At 34.4% G+C, this 16,234-nt stretch overlaps 1 protein-coding gene across 5 annotated transcripts in view; it reads left to right on the top strand.

Moving 5' to 3' along the window:
* The first annotated feature begins 1,377 nt into the window (after positions 1-1,377).
* LOC106872292 (protein DGCR6) overlaps positions 1,378-16,234 on the top strand; it is a 30,541-nt gene continuing 15,684 nt past the window's right edge. Inside the window, exons 1-4 of one of the 5 annotated variants that reach the window (XM_014919229.3) lie at positions 1,389-1,457; positions 3,413-3,500; positions 4,846-5,016; positions 13,141-13,285. In XM_014919229.3, coding sequence (XP_014774715.2) covers positions 4,953-5,016; positions 13,141-13,285 — 209 coding nt within the window. In that variant the 5' untranslated portion in view covers positions 1,389-1,457; positions 3,413-3,500; positions 4,846-4,952. Of the gene's footprint in view, positions 1,458-3,393; positions 3,501-4,845; positions 5,017-13,140; positions 13,286-16,234 lie in introns of those variants that run through there. The other 4 variants (XM_052969019.2, XM_089355503.1, XM_014919230.3 and 1 more) reach the window with 4 other exon arrangements.

The raw sequence follows: 16,234 nt of genomic DNA, 5'->3' as shown, positions 1-16,234 counted from the left end.
GCTAAGTTATAGGACACAAACTAATCAACACCTGATGCCAAGCTGTGGTGGGGTATATACACACAACATATGGCAGCCTTCTTTCAGTTTCCATCCAAATTCACTCAGAAGGCTTTTGTGGGCCTGGGACTACTATTGAAGACACTTGCCCAAAATACCATACTGAAGGACTGAACCTAGAACCATGTGATTGGGAAGCATACTTCTTACTACACAGCCACACCAAGATATTTCAGCTGAGGTTTAATGTTACAGGGGCTATTTAGTGGTTATTCTATGTTCAAGTTCTGTCTCATTACTGATAGCCAAGATTAATTCCCTGACTTAAGGAGTGCCTAGGGCTGGATTTATGTGTGGGTCAATATGGGCATTGTCCCAGGAGCCCCTTTAACTCAGAGAAGCTTGGAGTTAAAAATTATAAAAAATACATTTACAGAAATCAAATAACTTGTATTTTTTTAACTTGTTTAAATTGTTTTTAATCCAATAGAGTTCTTTTAAAATTATTGAGCACTCTTTTGATTTATTGGGCCATTTTAAATTTAAAAAGCCATGAAATTTATGGAGACACTTTGAATCTATCAGGACCCTGTTGCAAGTGGATTTTTGTTGACTGGTCTGAGATGACGACTGGTTGAGTTGAATGAAAATATGTCTCTTGGGCTGCACGTTAAAGTAACTGACAACACATAGAGTTTAACTGTCTTAACTGTTTGACAGTGGTAAGCATGGAGACACAATGCGCAGCTGTCTCAACATTCTACCTGGTAAGAGGTGAGACATGTGAATGAGATGGGCTGATCTCAATGCTCTGCAAAGAGTGTTGACACCAGAAGCAACATTTTGTTGGATACAAGCAGAAGATTGAATCATGCAATGGTTTCATGCTGATTGGTTGCTTAATAGACTGAGCATGTGAAACAGTCTTGATATTTGACCAGTTACTTAGCATTTCAATTTCAAATCACCACTACAACCCTTTTCAGTTTTGCAGCCCCTAGATTTAATAGAGCCCCTCTTTATTATCTTATGTTTTGAATTAGCAAACTTGTCAGGGCCTCCAAAACCTATTGGTCCAGGGGTCCCATTAAATCCAACTTCTACTGATGTGGACATATAGGTCTATAACCAGTAGAGATAAGCCAGTTGCAGTATGCTGAAGTGTTCTCATTAAATATGCTAATGCTAACCTAACTATTATTTTTAATGCACATAGTGTCCCCAAGTAATTAAACTCAGTGATTTTTTTTTTAAATATCTCACTCTTTCTTAATCCATTCATCCATCCATACATACATACATGATTGTCCCATCTTTACTGATGATTGTGCTTCCTTGTTGTCAATAGCATTTCTGACTTCCTGTCCATGACCTCTCAGGTGACTGTCCTGTTACAGAATTTTCAAACACTGCAAATATCTTAAGAGCTATGAGTAGGGATTGGATGGGTAAAATTGGTAAGTAGAGCAAAATTAGTAATTTCTGATTTTTCATTTTCTCCCTCCCTGTTTGAAATCATTACATTGCATGTATTGCATCATCATTTTGTACTGTTGCATCATCTTTAGGAATAAAAATTGGTCAGCATAGCTGTTGTTGTTGGAAATTGAAAGAGTTTGAAACAGGTGACAAGTACTTTTTTTCAAGAAATTTTTCCTCAATTTTGACTGGATTGCAATTGAGGTTGTTAATAAAATATCTGGATAATTTTTGGTGTTCAACAATCAAAATTCTTTTCTCTGTTGGATTGCAAGTCAATTTTTTCCCCACACTAATGTTTAATTTGATAATTTTCAATTTTCCAAAAATTATGTCTAAAATACATCCAAATGAATAATGACTAATTTTCAATAATTTCTTCTCTTTAACTGCATGGTATGGGAAGAGCCACTTCAGCAGATCATGAAGTTATAGAGAAAATCTTATGTTGAGTCTTTAGATTTAGTCGAGTTTTGTTAATTTCATATCATGTGTCATTTTTCCACAACCCTCTTTCATTTGTCCTACATATTTTAAACTTTTGTCGCATCTCTATCTTTCTGGTGCCTAAAGATGTATATTGATGTGTATGAGTTTTTTGTTCAAATGTAATGGGGAATTGAAGAGGCAAATTTATCTTACCTTGTCTTAGTCATTTTGCTCTTGCTAAATTTGTCTCAAAGAGAAAGGAGATAATTTTCTGAAATAGTGTTCTGTATATGTTATAGTGTTTTTAATACTTTTAGAGAAGGTTGTTTACTTAGCTAATATAGTAAGGTAGTGAACATTCGTAAAAAGTATACCTTTTCTCAAAGTCAAAAATGCAGTAAATATTCCTCATTGTGCCCCTCCCCACCGCCAATATAATATTTGTAGTTTAGGTCATAAAAATGGAATATTATTTCGTTTATATAATAACATTTTATTTAGTTGAAGAAATTTGATGAGAGTATAAGTTGCTGTGACAGAAACCTGACTTCATTTTATATATTTATTTATTTCTAACGTAAAAATAGTTTATAACTGCCCGAAACATTTACTAAATTTACCGTCTTTTGTTAACGTTTCGTTCTTAGTATTTGTCGATACAGAGCATCACTAATTTCCTAGGCTTCAACTATTTTAATTATTTATATATTTTACCTGGCACTGAAGTTATGCTTTACAATAGTGGTTTAACAACAGTTTGGTGCCCATAACTTCGTTTCCTCTAATATCGTCAAAAAAGTATATCTTTTAAATTTAAATCTTTCGGAAACACATTTTTTAAGATGTAAATTATTATTATGCTGATAAACTTAGGAAAAAATGAACAGAAAGGTGAATTTTGTGTAGTTTTTCACTTTCACCCTGAACTTTGTTACCACTATTTTCCGTTAACTCTCTCATTACATCATAAATTTCTTTTTCCAGATTTCTGTTGGATCATCAACATTAAGTAAACTATACATTCAGCGTTATCAACGAAACTGTAATCTGTATCTTCGAAAACATATCCCTGTAAAATTGAATTTTAAAATATCGGTGGGGCGGAGGAGCAACAAATTGTAGTTATGCCGGCGATCCCTCGCAGAGAGAACCAGTACAAGGATAAATGAATATTCTTATAATGATTTAAAATATCGTGTGTATGTGAGTAGGCTTCAATATCAAAGATATTCAATGTTCTCTTACACCAAACAGACATAAAAGAAACACAAACAGACGTTTGTAGAACACTCACCCGCAAATAAATAATTATAACACTCTCTCTAAATAAAAAAAAGACAGACACACACGCAAATGGGTTTTGCAAAGTACTGAATGAGAGAATGAAAGTAAAGCAAGGAATATTCCAGCAGTGTTTTAGGTACTTAAGAATCAGACAACCATTTTAATAACCATCCGAATGTTTACTTTAGAAATTAAAAACATTGGTTTTTGTTTTTGACAGTATTACCGGAAACGGAAGTGACTTCTATGCCATACCTTCGTTAACGAAGGTGAAATATTAAATCCAAACATTTTGATCACCTATTTTGGTAGGTATTTAAATATATTCTTGTGAAAAAAGTTTCTCCCTAGAATACATTTAATATAAATGGATTAGAAAAGAAATCAAGGCTTAATCAAAATCAAATGTTTTCATATACAAATAGATTTTGTTCTTTAGCATTTCTTCACTAAAGTGTTTTGTTTTGTTTTCGTTATGACAGCACATCTTAAGTTTTAGTTATAAACATTTTTTAAAGCACAAGAGCAAGGAGATAGTTTATACATTCGGGAAATTGAAAAATGTGTTTCCATTATACAAAATAGCTATCCTTAAAAGAGATATCTAAAATATTATTACTGTTTTAAATTTCTGATATACAACAAAATCTATATTTAAAGTTTAAACCAAAATCTAAGGTTGTGTTTCTCAAAGATTTTAACTTCGTGTCACACTAAGATCAAATAAATACAATTACTGATGCCCTTCGCATGAACAGCTAATAAAAATGTTTTAAGGTTCCAATTCAGTGAAAAAATAAAATTAAAAAATGTTGCTTCCTTTATCCTTTTAACCATACTTTATAACAGAATTATAACGTTTTTCCAGATGCTGAAGTTTAACAAAAAAAAAATGTGAAGTAAAAAAGAACCCTAAATTATAGTTTCCGAAACCTGCTGCATTGAAGTCCCTTAACGACTGCAAATATTGTTCTCGATAAATCGTTGACTAATTCCCCCGTCTTCCCGAAATTTGCTTTGTTTCCCAAACCAAGCTATTTTGAAAGCCAAGCCGTGCTATTTTTATTAATCCTAAACACAAAACACCGTATTCTTTCAAAAAGTAGAACTGTATAGGCAATTGAATAATTCTTTAAAATTGTTTGTGGAAGTTGATTATCACAACACAGACGCTGTTGTTTCCCTTTAGTGCGAAAGTGTCAAACGAGATAAAGATTAACAGTTTGCTAGTTCCCTGTCCCCTTAGCATTTCCAAAATTCACTTCCATATCAGTGAAAACTGTGAAACTCTGTGCAAGGATCTGTTATTGTAATAAACTTTATAACTGTTTTATCTAAAACTTTTACTAAGGGAGGTTATGAATATTGTAACTGCCGGGGGTTTTCCCTTGCTCTATTAATACCTTTGACTAAAAAAATAAAGATAGGCTCAATTTTGAGTTATCTTAACATTTATTCTGCTTCTGAGGACAGTCTACTGGCAGACAACTTTCTCGTTTATTGTTCAAAGCAAAACGGAACTCCAGACGGTCCTCCAAAAAATTCAAGCTGGCTCTTCCTCTTTTGAATTTTTAGCCAACTTATTTGTCAAGGCTTTCGATGATGCTATCAACTCTGGGGCATTTTAGCTATTTATCCTTTTCCTATTTTCAGGTTCTACAAGACAAATTCAATAATACGTTATCTATGACAAACATAATTCAAATCCAAATTTTCAATGAATAACCTTCAACAATTCAACTACTACCGCTCCTGCAGCCATGCCTTCTGATATCAAGGACATAAGTATCAAATTAACCATCACTGGTAGACTACAGGAATTTGGTATGAAAGTTCCAGTACTGTTTTTTTTCTTTTCTGTCCCGCAGACAGGCACTCTTTGGAATAACTTTCAGCTTCTCCAGTCTTCCCTTGCCTAATACTGAATTAATTTCTGTCATGCAGATTTCATCAGTCAGTGTCAAGAAAGTTTGTGATACAATTCTTTCATTTGTAGATAGTTCTTGATCCTGTGCTAACAGTTTGCACCTCCAGTATATCAAAGCCTATTTTTCAGTATGGAGTAAAATGACAACCAATTTCATTTGTCACTACATTTATTAATACCATCTTTAAAGGCATTCTCCCAGATCTCAACAAATTCATTTTCGCCCAACCTTAACCAAAACTAACAAGGATATCTTTTCTACTCTAGGCACAAGGCCCAAAATTTTGGGGGAGTGTGTGTGGGGGGGGGCAGTCGATTTGATTGACCCAAGTACACAACTTGTACTTAATTTATTGACCCTGAAAGGATAAAAGGCAAAGTTGACCTCGGCAGAATTTGAACTCAGAACATAAAGACAGGTGAAATACTGCTAAGTATTTCGCCTGGCGTGCTAACGTTTCTGCCAGCTCGCCACCTTCCAACAAGGATATCTTCCAATTTACTATTGGAAACATTTACTGTCATTTAGCCACTCCTAATTTTTGCTTTCCACATAATCAGGAATTGGTGCTCCATTATGTTGTGAGGCTACCATCCATACAACATACAAATTAATTCACCAGAATTTGTTACCAAAAGTAATTATGAAGTGAGATGCAGAAAAGTGCTTTTAGCTCTGTCAGGCATAGTGCTATAATGAGACATGCTACCAGTAGGCATTTATCACTGTACCAGCTTGTTTGGGAATCAGTCTTGTCAGTTTGAGTTTTATTATACTGACCTTAAAATTTAACCCCAATGTAAGGTAAAAAAATATTAAACTTTACCTTCTTTGCATGATGTACATTGTATGCTCCAGCCATCATACTGACTGGCTGACTGTCTGTTACAATTTGATTTTTTTGTTACACTATTGTTTTTCATCCTCTTCAATGCTGATTTGTCTGATCTATCCTGAAGACATGCCCACTCATCTGTAAGATATAGAGGTCTGGTATTCTGTTGTCACTTGACCTCTCCTGCTTTGTGTCTTTTCTCCATGCTTGTGGTACTCTGGCTAACTGCTTCTTGTCTTCTATAATAGTTGTATCATTGTTTCAAAATATTGAGAATCTTGCAATTCTATATTTAAGAGATGTGGAATTATCAACATTATTTAAAATTGACAGATATTTGTCCTCATCTTGTTTGTTGTTAACACGTTTTGGCTGATATACCCTCTAGCCTTCATCAGGTGTCTTGAGGAAAAATTTCCCCAAGACACCTGATGAAGGCTGGAAGGTATATCAGCCGAAACATTGTGTTAACAACAAACAAGATGAGGACAAATATCCGTCAGTTGTAAATAATGTAAATAATTGAGAATCTTATCAGAGTGAGCTTAGTATGAATATTGAATGAAAAACAATAGAAAAAGGAAATTCTGGGAAATTATTATTTAATTTCTTAAAATTATAGAAGATAGAAAACACATCGATATCTTTGCTTGCTTATGTTTTATTGCTCTTACTGATGTGTCATGGTCAAATCACTCCAATGTTGTTATTAATCACGTTACTCCTACAAAGTTGTCCAGTTTAAGATATGCATCTAGATTGGTTTTCAAAAATGCCACTACTTTGGCAATCATGCTATGAAAAGGATTCAAATCTTAAACTATATAGAATGGTTGTGTCTGTTGTCATTCATCCCTAGATCAAATCTGATTAAAAGACTTGTGATTAAAGATATTTCACTGGTGATCACCCTATATTTTTGGAGTACATCTAAGTCTGTATTATCTATTATATCTTTTCTTTGTTTAAGATGGTAGAGTATGATTTATTTCCTGTAGCTTGAGTGGCCACATAGAGGCACCTTTGATGGTCTGTATGTTTGTATATGTTGTGTATGTTGTATATGTTTGTATATGTATCATTACTAAATTCAAAATAAACATGTAGCTTGAGCTAGCAAGAAATTTGGAAAACTTGTGCTCAGAATGTAAACCTTTTGACCTTCAGCCACCAACCAGTCCCATATTTTATTATTAGACATCCTACTAGTCTTCTACAAGTCTTATATCATTACCTGATTCTTCTCCTATTGAACCTTAAATTGACATACGGCAACTATATCCATGCATAGTTGTTCCAGTTAGATTTTATCCTTAAAAAAAATAACTTGCTGAAGAAAAACATTTCATCATTTTGTTTTTTTTTTCCTCCTAGAAAATGTTGTTCATATGATCAGACTCAACAGATCATGTGATTAAATCAGCATGAATATCAAGTGACCTTAATATCTGATTCCACAATCATTGATAAGATGGTTTGGGTTGCCCCCCAAAATGGCACTTAATCAAGCATCTTGTGCAATTATACCAAATGCAACTTTTACCTCATTTTAATTGCCAACATTAAATGTTATCAACTCTAAGTATTTTACAAGCTATTCAGATATATTATTTGAGCAACTAGCTTTCTATAAATTTAGTTGTCAATCTTCATAGATCACCCTAGTTTTTATTCCATCAATTATATTTGCCTTTACATAATATCTTTATAACTGTACAAAATTTGATATAATGACAATTATTATTATTTTTGGCTTTTTTGTTGCTATTGTGTTTTTGACCTGATGCATCAAAACTGTTGGCTATATTTCTTAATTAACAGTTTTATTCTTTCAGTATGGATATAGCCACAAATAAACTCTTCAACATTATTTTCATGTCTGTTTTTGTCAAATCATTACATCATTTAACTATCAAATTCTTCTTTCTTTCATTCAAGCCAGCAAATATTTCCTGTTGTTTTTTATGATTTATAACTTTTACAATTGAGAATTTTGTATATTATTTATTTATTTTTGTCATCATAGAATTTCTAATTTATATAAGTATTAATGGTAATAAAACTAAAAAGTCTACATACCATCATCAACATTGTTTTAACATCCACTTTTCCATGCTTGCATGGGTCAGACGGAATTTTGTTAAGGCAAATTTTCTATGGTTGTATGCTCTCCCTGTCGCCATCTGGCAGTTGTTTCCAAGTAAGGTAATATTTCCCTGTGATATGACACGTTTTCATGAAAGATTGGAAATGAAGGAGTGCTTGCATGATGGAGACATTCGTTTACAATTATCACGCCATGTCAAGACAAGGAGAGTGTAACACACACTACCTGTATATATACAGGATATCTGTGTGTGTATATATATATATATATATATATATATATATATATATATATATATACATATATACATATATATTTATGAATATAATATGGTCTGCTGGATGTGTACTGTATGTGTACACATGCTACAGAGTGTTAGTGTATTGAGATAGAAGTTAAGCATAAGAGGAATTAGATGCAGTGTACAAGAGAGAAGACTATGCTGGTTTGGTCATGTGATGCAGATGGATGCTGACAGCTCTATAAAGAAGTGCCATTCACTCAAAGTGGATGTAACTTGTGGAACAAGGAGACCCAGGATGACATAGGATGAAGTACTGAAGGATGACCTCAAAATACAAAACCTTTCAGATAAGATAACAAAGGATCAAATTACCTAGTACCTTGCTGTCATCAAAAAGACCCATCATCCACAGCAGAAATGTGAAGGCTGCATCCCTGATGAAGAGGATTGGCCTGCAAGAGTCTTGTGCTGGTGCCTTGTAAAAAGCACTTGTGCTGCTGCCATGTAGAAGCACCCATGCCAATGGCACATTAAAGCATGCAGCACACACTGTAAAGTGGTTGGCATTTGGAAGGGCATCCAGCCATAGAAACCAAGCCAAATCAGAGTGGAACTTTGTGCAGCTTACCAGCTCTGGTCAAACCGTCCATACCATGCCAGCATAGGAAATGGATGTTAAAGGATGATGAGGATGACGATATGTGGCCATCTCCTGTCAAATTGTCTGTCCCATGCTAGCATGGAGAACAAATATTAAATGATGATGTTTTAGTATGATTTTACCTACTCAGTGATAGATGGCATCAAAATTATTCAAAGCTTGACAGGAACTTCTGTTCTTATAGAGAAAATTGCAAACAGGGCATTTGCTAATGTGTGTAGAGGCTTACTAAGCTGGAATTAATTCAGAATAATCAAATGAAGCTGTCAAGATCAAAATAAGTGGTACATTTTTAACACATTCCTGTACACTAGAATGTGAATGAGATTCACTGCAACATTTTGTGTCAGAGAACCGAATTTCTCTTTATACTGTCTGTGTAAAAACAGATGAAGCTCCAAACAACTTCAGCAGAGTATCAGACATGTTGTTTCAGCATGATTCACCTGACACTCTACAAGCATAGAAGTGCTTTCAGGCAGGACTATCTGAGGTGCATGCAGAACAACAAAGCTGTTCTGCAGATAAAATCAAAATCATCTTTGTCCTCATTGTGACTTCAAAGCAAAATTCATCCCAGAACTCAAATTGTATTCATGCATCGTTGCAAATAAAAGCTTTGCAGTTTCTTTTATTTTTAAACCTTCTTTTTTTAATCTTTTCCTTCAAACACACATACATCAAAATTGACATGAGTGATTATATCATCATCATCATCATCATTTATTATTATTATTATTAAAGTGGCAAGCGGGCAGGATCATTAGCACACCAGGTGAAATGCTTAGCGGTATTTCGTCTGCCGCTATGTTCTGAGTTCAAATTCCACTGAGCTCGACTTTGACTTTCATCCTTTCAGGGTCGATAACTTAAGTACCAGTTGGACACTGGGGTTGATGTAATCGATTGCCCTTGTGGCAAAATTTGAAACCATTATTATTATTATTGTTCAGTAGTTTTAGTTTTATAACGTGCTTTTACTTCACTACCAAGCGCAGCTCTGTGCGCCTTGGATATGTGCTGTGGTTTGCTGTGATGCTCTTATGGTTACAGTATTGAAAGTGTTTTGCGTAGGATGTGTGCAGTGCCCAGTAGTGCAATTTTCTGTATGTTATATATATTTGTAAGTCCTGGTGTTTTTGTTATGTATTTGTCTGAATATTTTTTTATTATACCTAAGGCACCTACTATGATAGGAATTGTTTCTGTTTTTAGATTCCACATTCGAGTTACCTCTATTTCCAGGTCTTTGTATTTTGAAAGTTTTTCCATTTCTTTTAGAGAAACGTTGTCATCTGCTGGTATTGATACATCAATTAGAAAGCATTTTTTTTCTTCATGATCTTTGACAACTATATCTGGTCTATTTGCCTTAATTTCTCTATCTGTGTGTATTGGCATATCCCAGAGTATGGTTGCTTTCTCGTTTTCTGTGACCTTTTCTGGCGTGTGTTTTTATTATTATTATTATTATTATTATTATTATTATTATTATTATTATTTTAAAAGGTTTATTATAACTCCTCACAAAGATAAATAGACAATAGAAGAGTGTGATGCAATTACAATAGATATTTTATTGGTTTGAACAATATTGACAGAATGACATCATCAGTCTTCAATTTTCAAGTTTACAACTGGCAAAAAGAAAAAAAGGAAGAATATTTAATCAGTTTTGTGTAAATATGATGAAATTCCCCTGTCATTTTGTTCATCCCTTCAGGGTATGATGTTAATAACTCACAAACATATTTCTCCTCCTTCCTGAAGAGTTTTACAGTCTGTATTAGGGAATCTCTCTTTTTCATTCTTACTAAAAAGCTTCAGATCATCCATGTAGAGCAAATGGTTAATTTTTCCCTTACTATTTCTAAACTGACACCCTGCATTTACCTTCCTTAATACTAAACTGAGGTGGATCAAACATAAGGCAAATTTTAAAGGGTACAAGTCCCCCAGGAAAATTTCTCTTTTGATATTAACTTTCCCGAAGAGTGTGTCACCTGAGTATAGATCTAATTTCCATTTCTTCATGCTGCAGCTAATTTATTCTCTTATGTTGTCTGCTATACTGAATATACTTAAACATTCACTTATCCATGCTATTGTTAGATTTTTCTTTTTACTTCATTTACAACTGCTTTGTCTATATATAATAGATCTTGCGTTCCTCTAGCCTCCTGCAACCTTTCTGTTCTTCTGGTAGTAAATTCTGCTTGTCAAGGTGCTTGTAAATGCTTTCTGAAAGCATTCCTATTAACAGCTTCCACACTAATGGTAAGCAAGTGATTGGTCTCTAGTTGCTGGCTGTATTACCCTTGCTCTTATCCTCCCTCTAGTCATCCAATTTAGTATTATTCCTCCATTAAGGCAATCCTGAAGTTGTTCCCTCAGTCCCCCCATGTAAACTACTGAATTCCTTTAGCCAGTACCCTTGAACTAAATCTGGTCCTAGGCCCTTCCGATTCGACATTTTTCCTAACACTTTACTCATTAATGCATTAGTTAATCTTAGATCTGGTTGCTTCTCACTCACTACTTCTTTCCTCACTTTCTCTAACCATACTGCATCTACATTATGATTGGCTGGTTTATCCCAAATATTACTCCAGAACTTTCTAGCTTCCTCTGTATTAGGTTTCTCATTTTCAGTACTTCGTTTTCCACTATTTATTTGGTCATAAAATCTCCTCTAGTCTGTCTCAAATAATCTATTCTGTTAATACTGATCTATTCTTTTGTGATATCTGGGAGCTTGCTTGCTACTGCTATGTTACACTGTTTCAACTCTTCTATTATTGTCCCAAATCCTTTCTCTTTCACTAAGTATCTTTCCTTGAGGCAAGATTTGCATCTTGTGGCTCCTAACTTGTTTGTTTTCCAGGCTTCTATTCTACTCAAATCTTGTCTTAAAGGCTTCATTTTATTTTCTTGTCTTCTTTTCCACATTTGCTCTTTTTTAATCTTTCCCTGTAAGATATCTGATTTTCTGGTAATTACTCCCCCTCTTGCATAGATCAGTAAATTAGTGTCACCTATATTTTTAGTATCTGTCCTACTGATAACAGAATCTACTTTCCTAGTCATTTCTTGTAGCTTCCTTCTGTTGATACCTTTTAATGCTGGCAATCTTTTTCTTACCTCTTTACTCATTACTTCCTCCAACTCATCTAAAATCTTCTGACCTTCCTTACTTAAATCACTTAAATCATTGATACTAGTTGGCACTTCGTTATTGGTAGCACTATTATTATTTTTTCTTTTAAGTTCTTCTTTAAGTTCTTCTTTAAGTTCTTGTGTTGTTGTTTGTCTTTCCCACTGCCTAGTCTTTCTTTTCCAGTTCTCTTGTGATCTCTTCTACCTCCAATTCTGTCATCCACTTTCTTCTCCTAATAGCATTAGCTTGATCAACTAATCTCTGCTCTGTCACTTTAAACATTCCCTACTCTACCCAAAGTGTTAACATCCATTTTCTATAGCCCCTTCTTCTAGGTTCACTTTCTAAGTAGCACTGTATCACTATCCTGTTTTCTTCACTGGTCCACTTCCTCCTCCTTACTCTATTATTTGCTGATGCTGTATTAGGATGACAGCTGTGGTCAGTCTGTATCTTTACTGATCCACTGCCAAGTGAGAGGCCTTCCCTTAAAGCTTCATTTTCGCTGTTACAACCAGAGTTCTTCGGAAACTCTTGTCTGTCATAAACTGAGGTAAGGTAATGTTCCTCACCATCGTCATCACCATCGTCATCACCACTATGATTTTTCAATATCTGATAGTTTCAAGCAAGTTTCTATTGCATCATTTGTTGCACCTCCGTGCTGGCTGGGTGGTGTGTGCTGCATTTTGGGGATATTATATTGTATTAGTATGTTTTGTTTGAGTCTTCTGTTGTATTAGTTTTTTATATTGTGTTGTTTATGTTGCACTGATTGTGTTCTTCTGTTGGGTATCAACCTTCTATGGCACATGTTGTGCGTTTTGTTCATTTTATTTGGTATTTACAGTATGAGTTTATTTCTGTATGTTTTTGAAGGGGTGTTGCATAGTAGTATGTGTGTGTGTAACTCGAAAATCAACTATTTTATAGTATTTATGATTATCTGTCTGCCGTTCTTTTGCTTGGTTTTATTATTATTATTATTATTATTATTATTATTATTATTTGTTTAGGTTATTCAAAGGAATGTAGTTTTATACTTGGATATTCAGCCATGGAGGATACATATGCTTCAGAAATTGAAAGAAAAGAGCTTCTACAAAAAAAGCACTATTTCTTTCTTAATGAATTACAACAAATGGCTAGAGAGTTACCAAGGTAAGAATCAGTTAAATTCCAAATAAACTTAGGCAGTTTGGTAAAGAATTTATGGCTTGTTTTGGATAATAATTTAAACAAAAAAGATAGTGCAAAAATTAGCTTTGGAAATCATTTTTGTTTTTTATTCTTAAGCATAATAGATACCCTCACATATGCTGTATTTTCTGTTTCCTCTCTGTGAAAAATCTCAGAAAAGAGGGTGATGGTGATTGGGGAACAGTTATTTAGGGTAGTGAATTAGATAATTTTTATCTTGTTTCAGTCATTGAACTGCAGCCATGCTGGAGTACTGCTGTGAAGGGTTTTAGTTGAATGAATCAACCCCAGTACTGGTTTTTAAAATCTGGTACTTATTCTATTGGTCTGATCTGCTGAACCATCAAGTTACAGGGACGTAAACAAACCAACGTTGGTTGTCAAGCAGTGGTAGGGGAAAAATACAAGGACACACTCACACACACACAACATGCTTCTTTCAGTTTCCAGCTACCAAATCCACTCACAAGGCTTTGGCTGGCTCAGGGCTATAGTAGAAAACTCTTGCCCAAAGTGCCATGCAGTGGGATTGAACCTGAGACCATATGGCCCAGAAGCAGACTTCTTATCACACAGCCACACTTGAAATCTAATCTCACCCAGATGAGATATTTTTTTTAATTGATGAATTAAAGAAAAAATAATCCAATGAATTACATATCTTCTTTTTCAAAAGAAAAACTTGGGTTTGTTGTGTCTGTAGAGGGTCATTAGGCCAATATTAATAACACATGCACTGGTTCACTTCCACTCCTTTATTATAAATAAATTGGTTAAATATCTATCTAACTAATCAATTGTTTGTTTAACTTGTTGGTTTAACTTCAATCATTTGTTTTCTTTTTTATTCATCAAAGTTCTTTCGTTGCAATTTGTTTCAACACGACAAATTCCCATAAAGAATCTTGCAAACCAAATACAAAAATTTGTATTTGTGTTTCATTAAAATACTTGTAAAGAACAAAGAGAATAGAGCTTGATAAATGTCTTTGAATAAATTTGTTTGTATTTTGAGGCTTTAAAAATAATCATTTTCAGTCTAAAGTGAAATTGTGAATTTTAATAGCTTTATCCAAATTGATTTTTAATCTGAATTTCAGTCTCTTCCCAAATTAATTTTCCAAAGGATTCACTGATATTTTCATCATCTTTATGCATCATCTATTAATTGTTAAGCATTTTCAGTGTGTATTAAACATTTTATGGAGAAAGCAGTTATAGTTTATGTTCTTTAATTCTTTTTGTTTTGGTTTCACTCTTTAGACAACAGCCATGCATCACTGCCATAAATTGGATTACATGCCCACCACCACCCGCCTAGTACTTTGTCTATCTCTTATTTTATCAACCCTTGGCAAATTATGCACTTTTGAAAGCATTAAAGCCAAGTCGCTGGTATGAGAATAACACACACACACACACACACACACACACACACACACACATACACACACACACACACACACACACACACACACTTTTCTGAGGCTTTGAAAAGTGTCATGGGTGCTGCCCTTCTACATTTGACTAAGAATATAAAATAAAAACCAAATGCTCTGCACCCTCCTCCACCACTATAATATATATATTTATCTCCCCTCTCTCCACCTGAGGCAACCATGTTTCCCCTCTAATACAAGATTCCTTTTTTTCTATTCCTCAATACTACTCTCCTCCTCAGATGCGGGACCTCTTATCTTGTGACTTCACTGCTGCTAATGCCATATAAAAAGCACCCAGTACACTCTGTAAAGTGGTAGTTGGCATGAGGAAGGGCATCCAGTTATAGGAACCATGCCAAAGCAGGCAGTGGGGACTGATGCAGTCTTCTGACTTGCCAGTTCCTGTAGAACCATCCATGTCAACATGAAAAATGGATGTTAAATGATGACAATAGTGAGGACAATGACAACGATAATTAATATATATATATATATATATATATATATATATATATATATATATATATATATATATATATATATATATAATATATATATATATATATATATATATATATATATATAGAGAGAGAGAGAGAGAGAGAGAGAGAGAGGTATGTTGATGCAAACATGAAAAATAGAACTCAAATATATGAGTATATGTATATTTTTTATTAATATTTAGCAGGAGTAATAGAGTGACTCAAGGTCTGAAAGTACCAATGCATGAATCTCTCAGACCTTGAGTCATTCGGTTACTTCTGCTAAATATTAATTAAAATATATATATATTACAGCTGTATCAGTGCCAAACAGTTTACACATAAGCAAATTTTAGGTTGGTTAATGTCACCAACATATTTTAACTAACCCAAATTGTGTGTATCATCATCATCATCATCATTTAACGTCCACTTTCCATGCTAGCATGGGTTGGATGATTTGACTGGGGTCTGACGAACCAGATGGCTACACCAGACTCCAATCTGATCTGGCAGAGTTTCTACAGCTGGATGCCCTTCCTAATGCCAACCACTCCGAGAGTGTAGTGGGTGCTTTTTACGTGCCACCGGCACATGGGCCAGTTCGGCAGTACTGGCAACGGCCACGCTCAAATGGTGTTTTTTATGTGCCACCTGCACAGGAGTCAGTCCAATGTTTTGTTCACATGCCACCAGCACAAGTGCCAGTAAGGTGAAGCTGGAAATGATCGCACTCAAAATGGTGCTTTTTATGTGCCACCAGCATGGAAGCAAGACTGCTGCTCTGGCAGTGATCCCGCTCGGATGGTGCTGTTAGCGCTCAACTGGCATGGGTACCAGTCATCAAATTTGGTTCAGTTTCGATTCGCTAAAAAATAAAAATAAAAAAAGGATCGAGATGGTTATGGCTAAAATACCTTTGATCAAAACTCTTATTGAACTGACCTAACTCGAAGCTAAAAACACAATTTATAGTCAACAGCACA

Source organism: Octopus bimaculoides, chromosome 1 (genome assembly GCF_046866305.1).
Source record: "Octopus bimaculoides isolate indiv1 chromosome 1, ASM4686630v1, whole genome shotgun sequence".
NCBI classification, from domain to species: Eukaryota; Metazoa; Mollusca; class Cephalopoda; order Octopoda; family Octopodidae; genus Octopus; species Octopus bimaculoides.
Note: the sequence above shows the minus strand (reverse complement) of the source record. Positions and strands in the feature narration are given on the sequence as shown.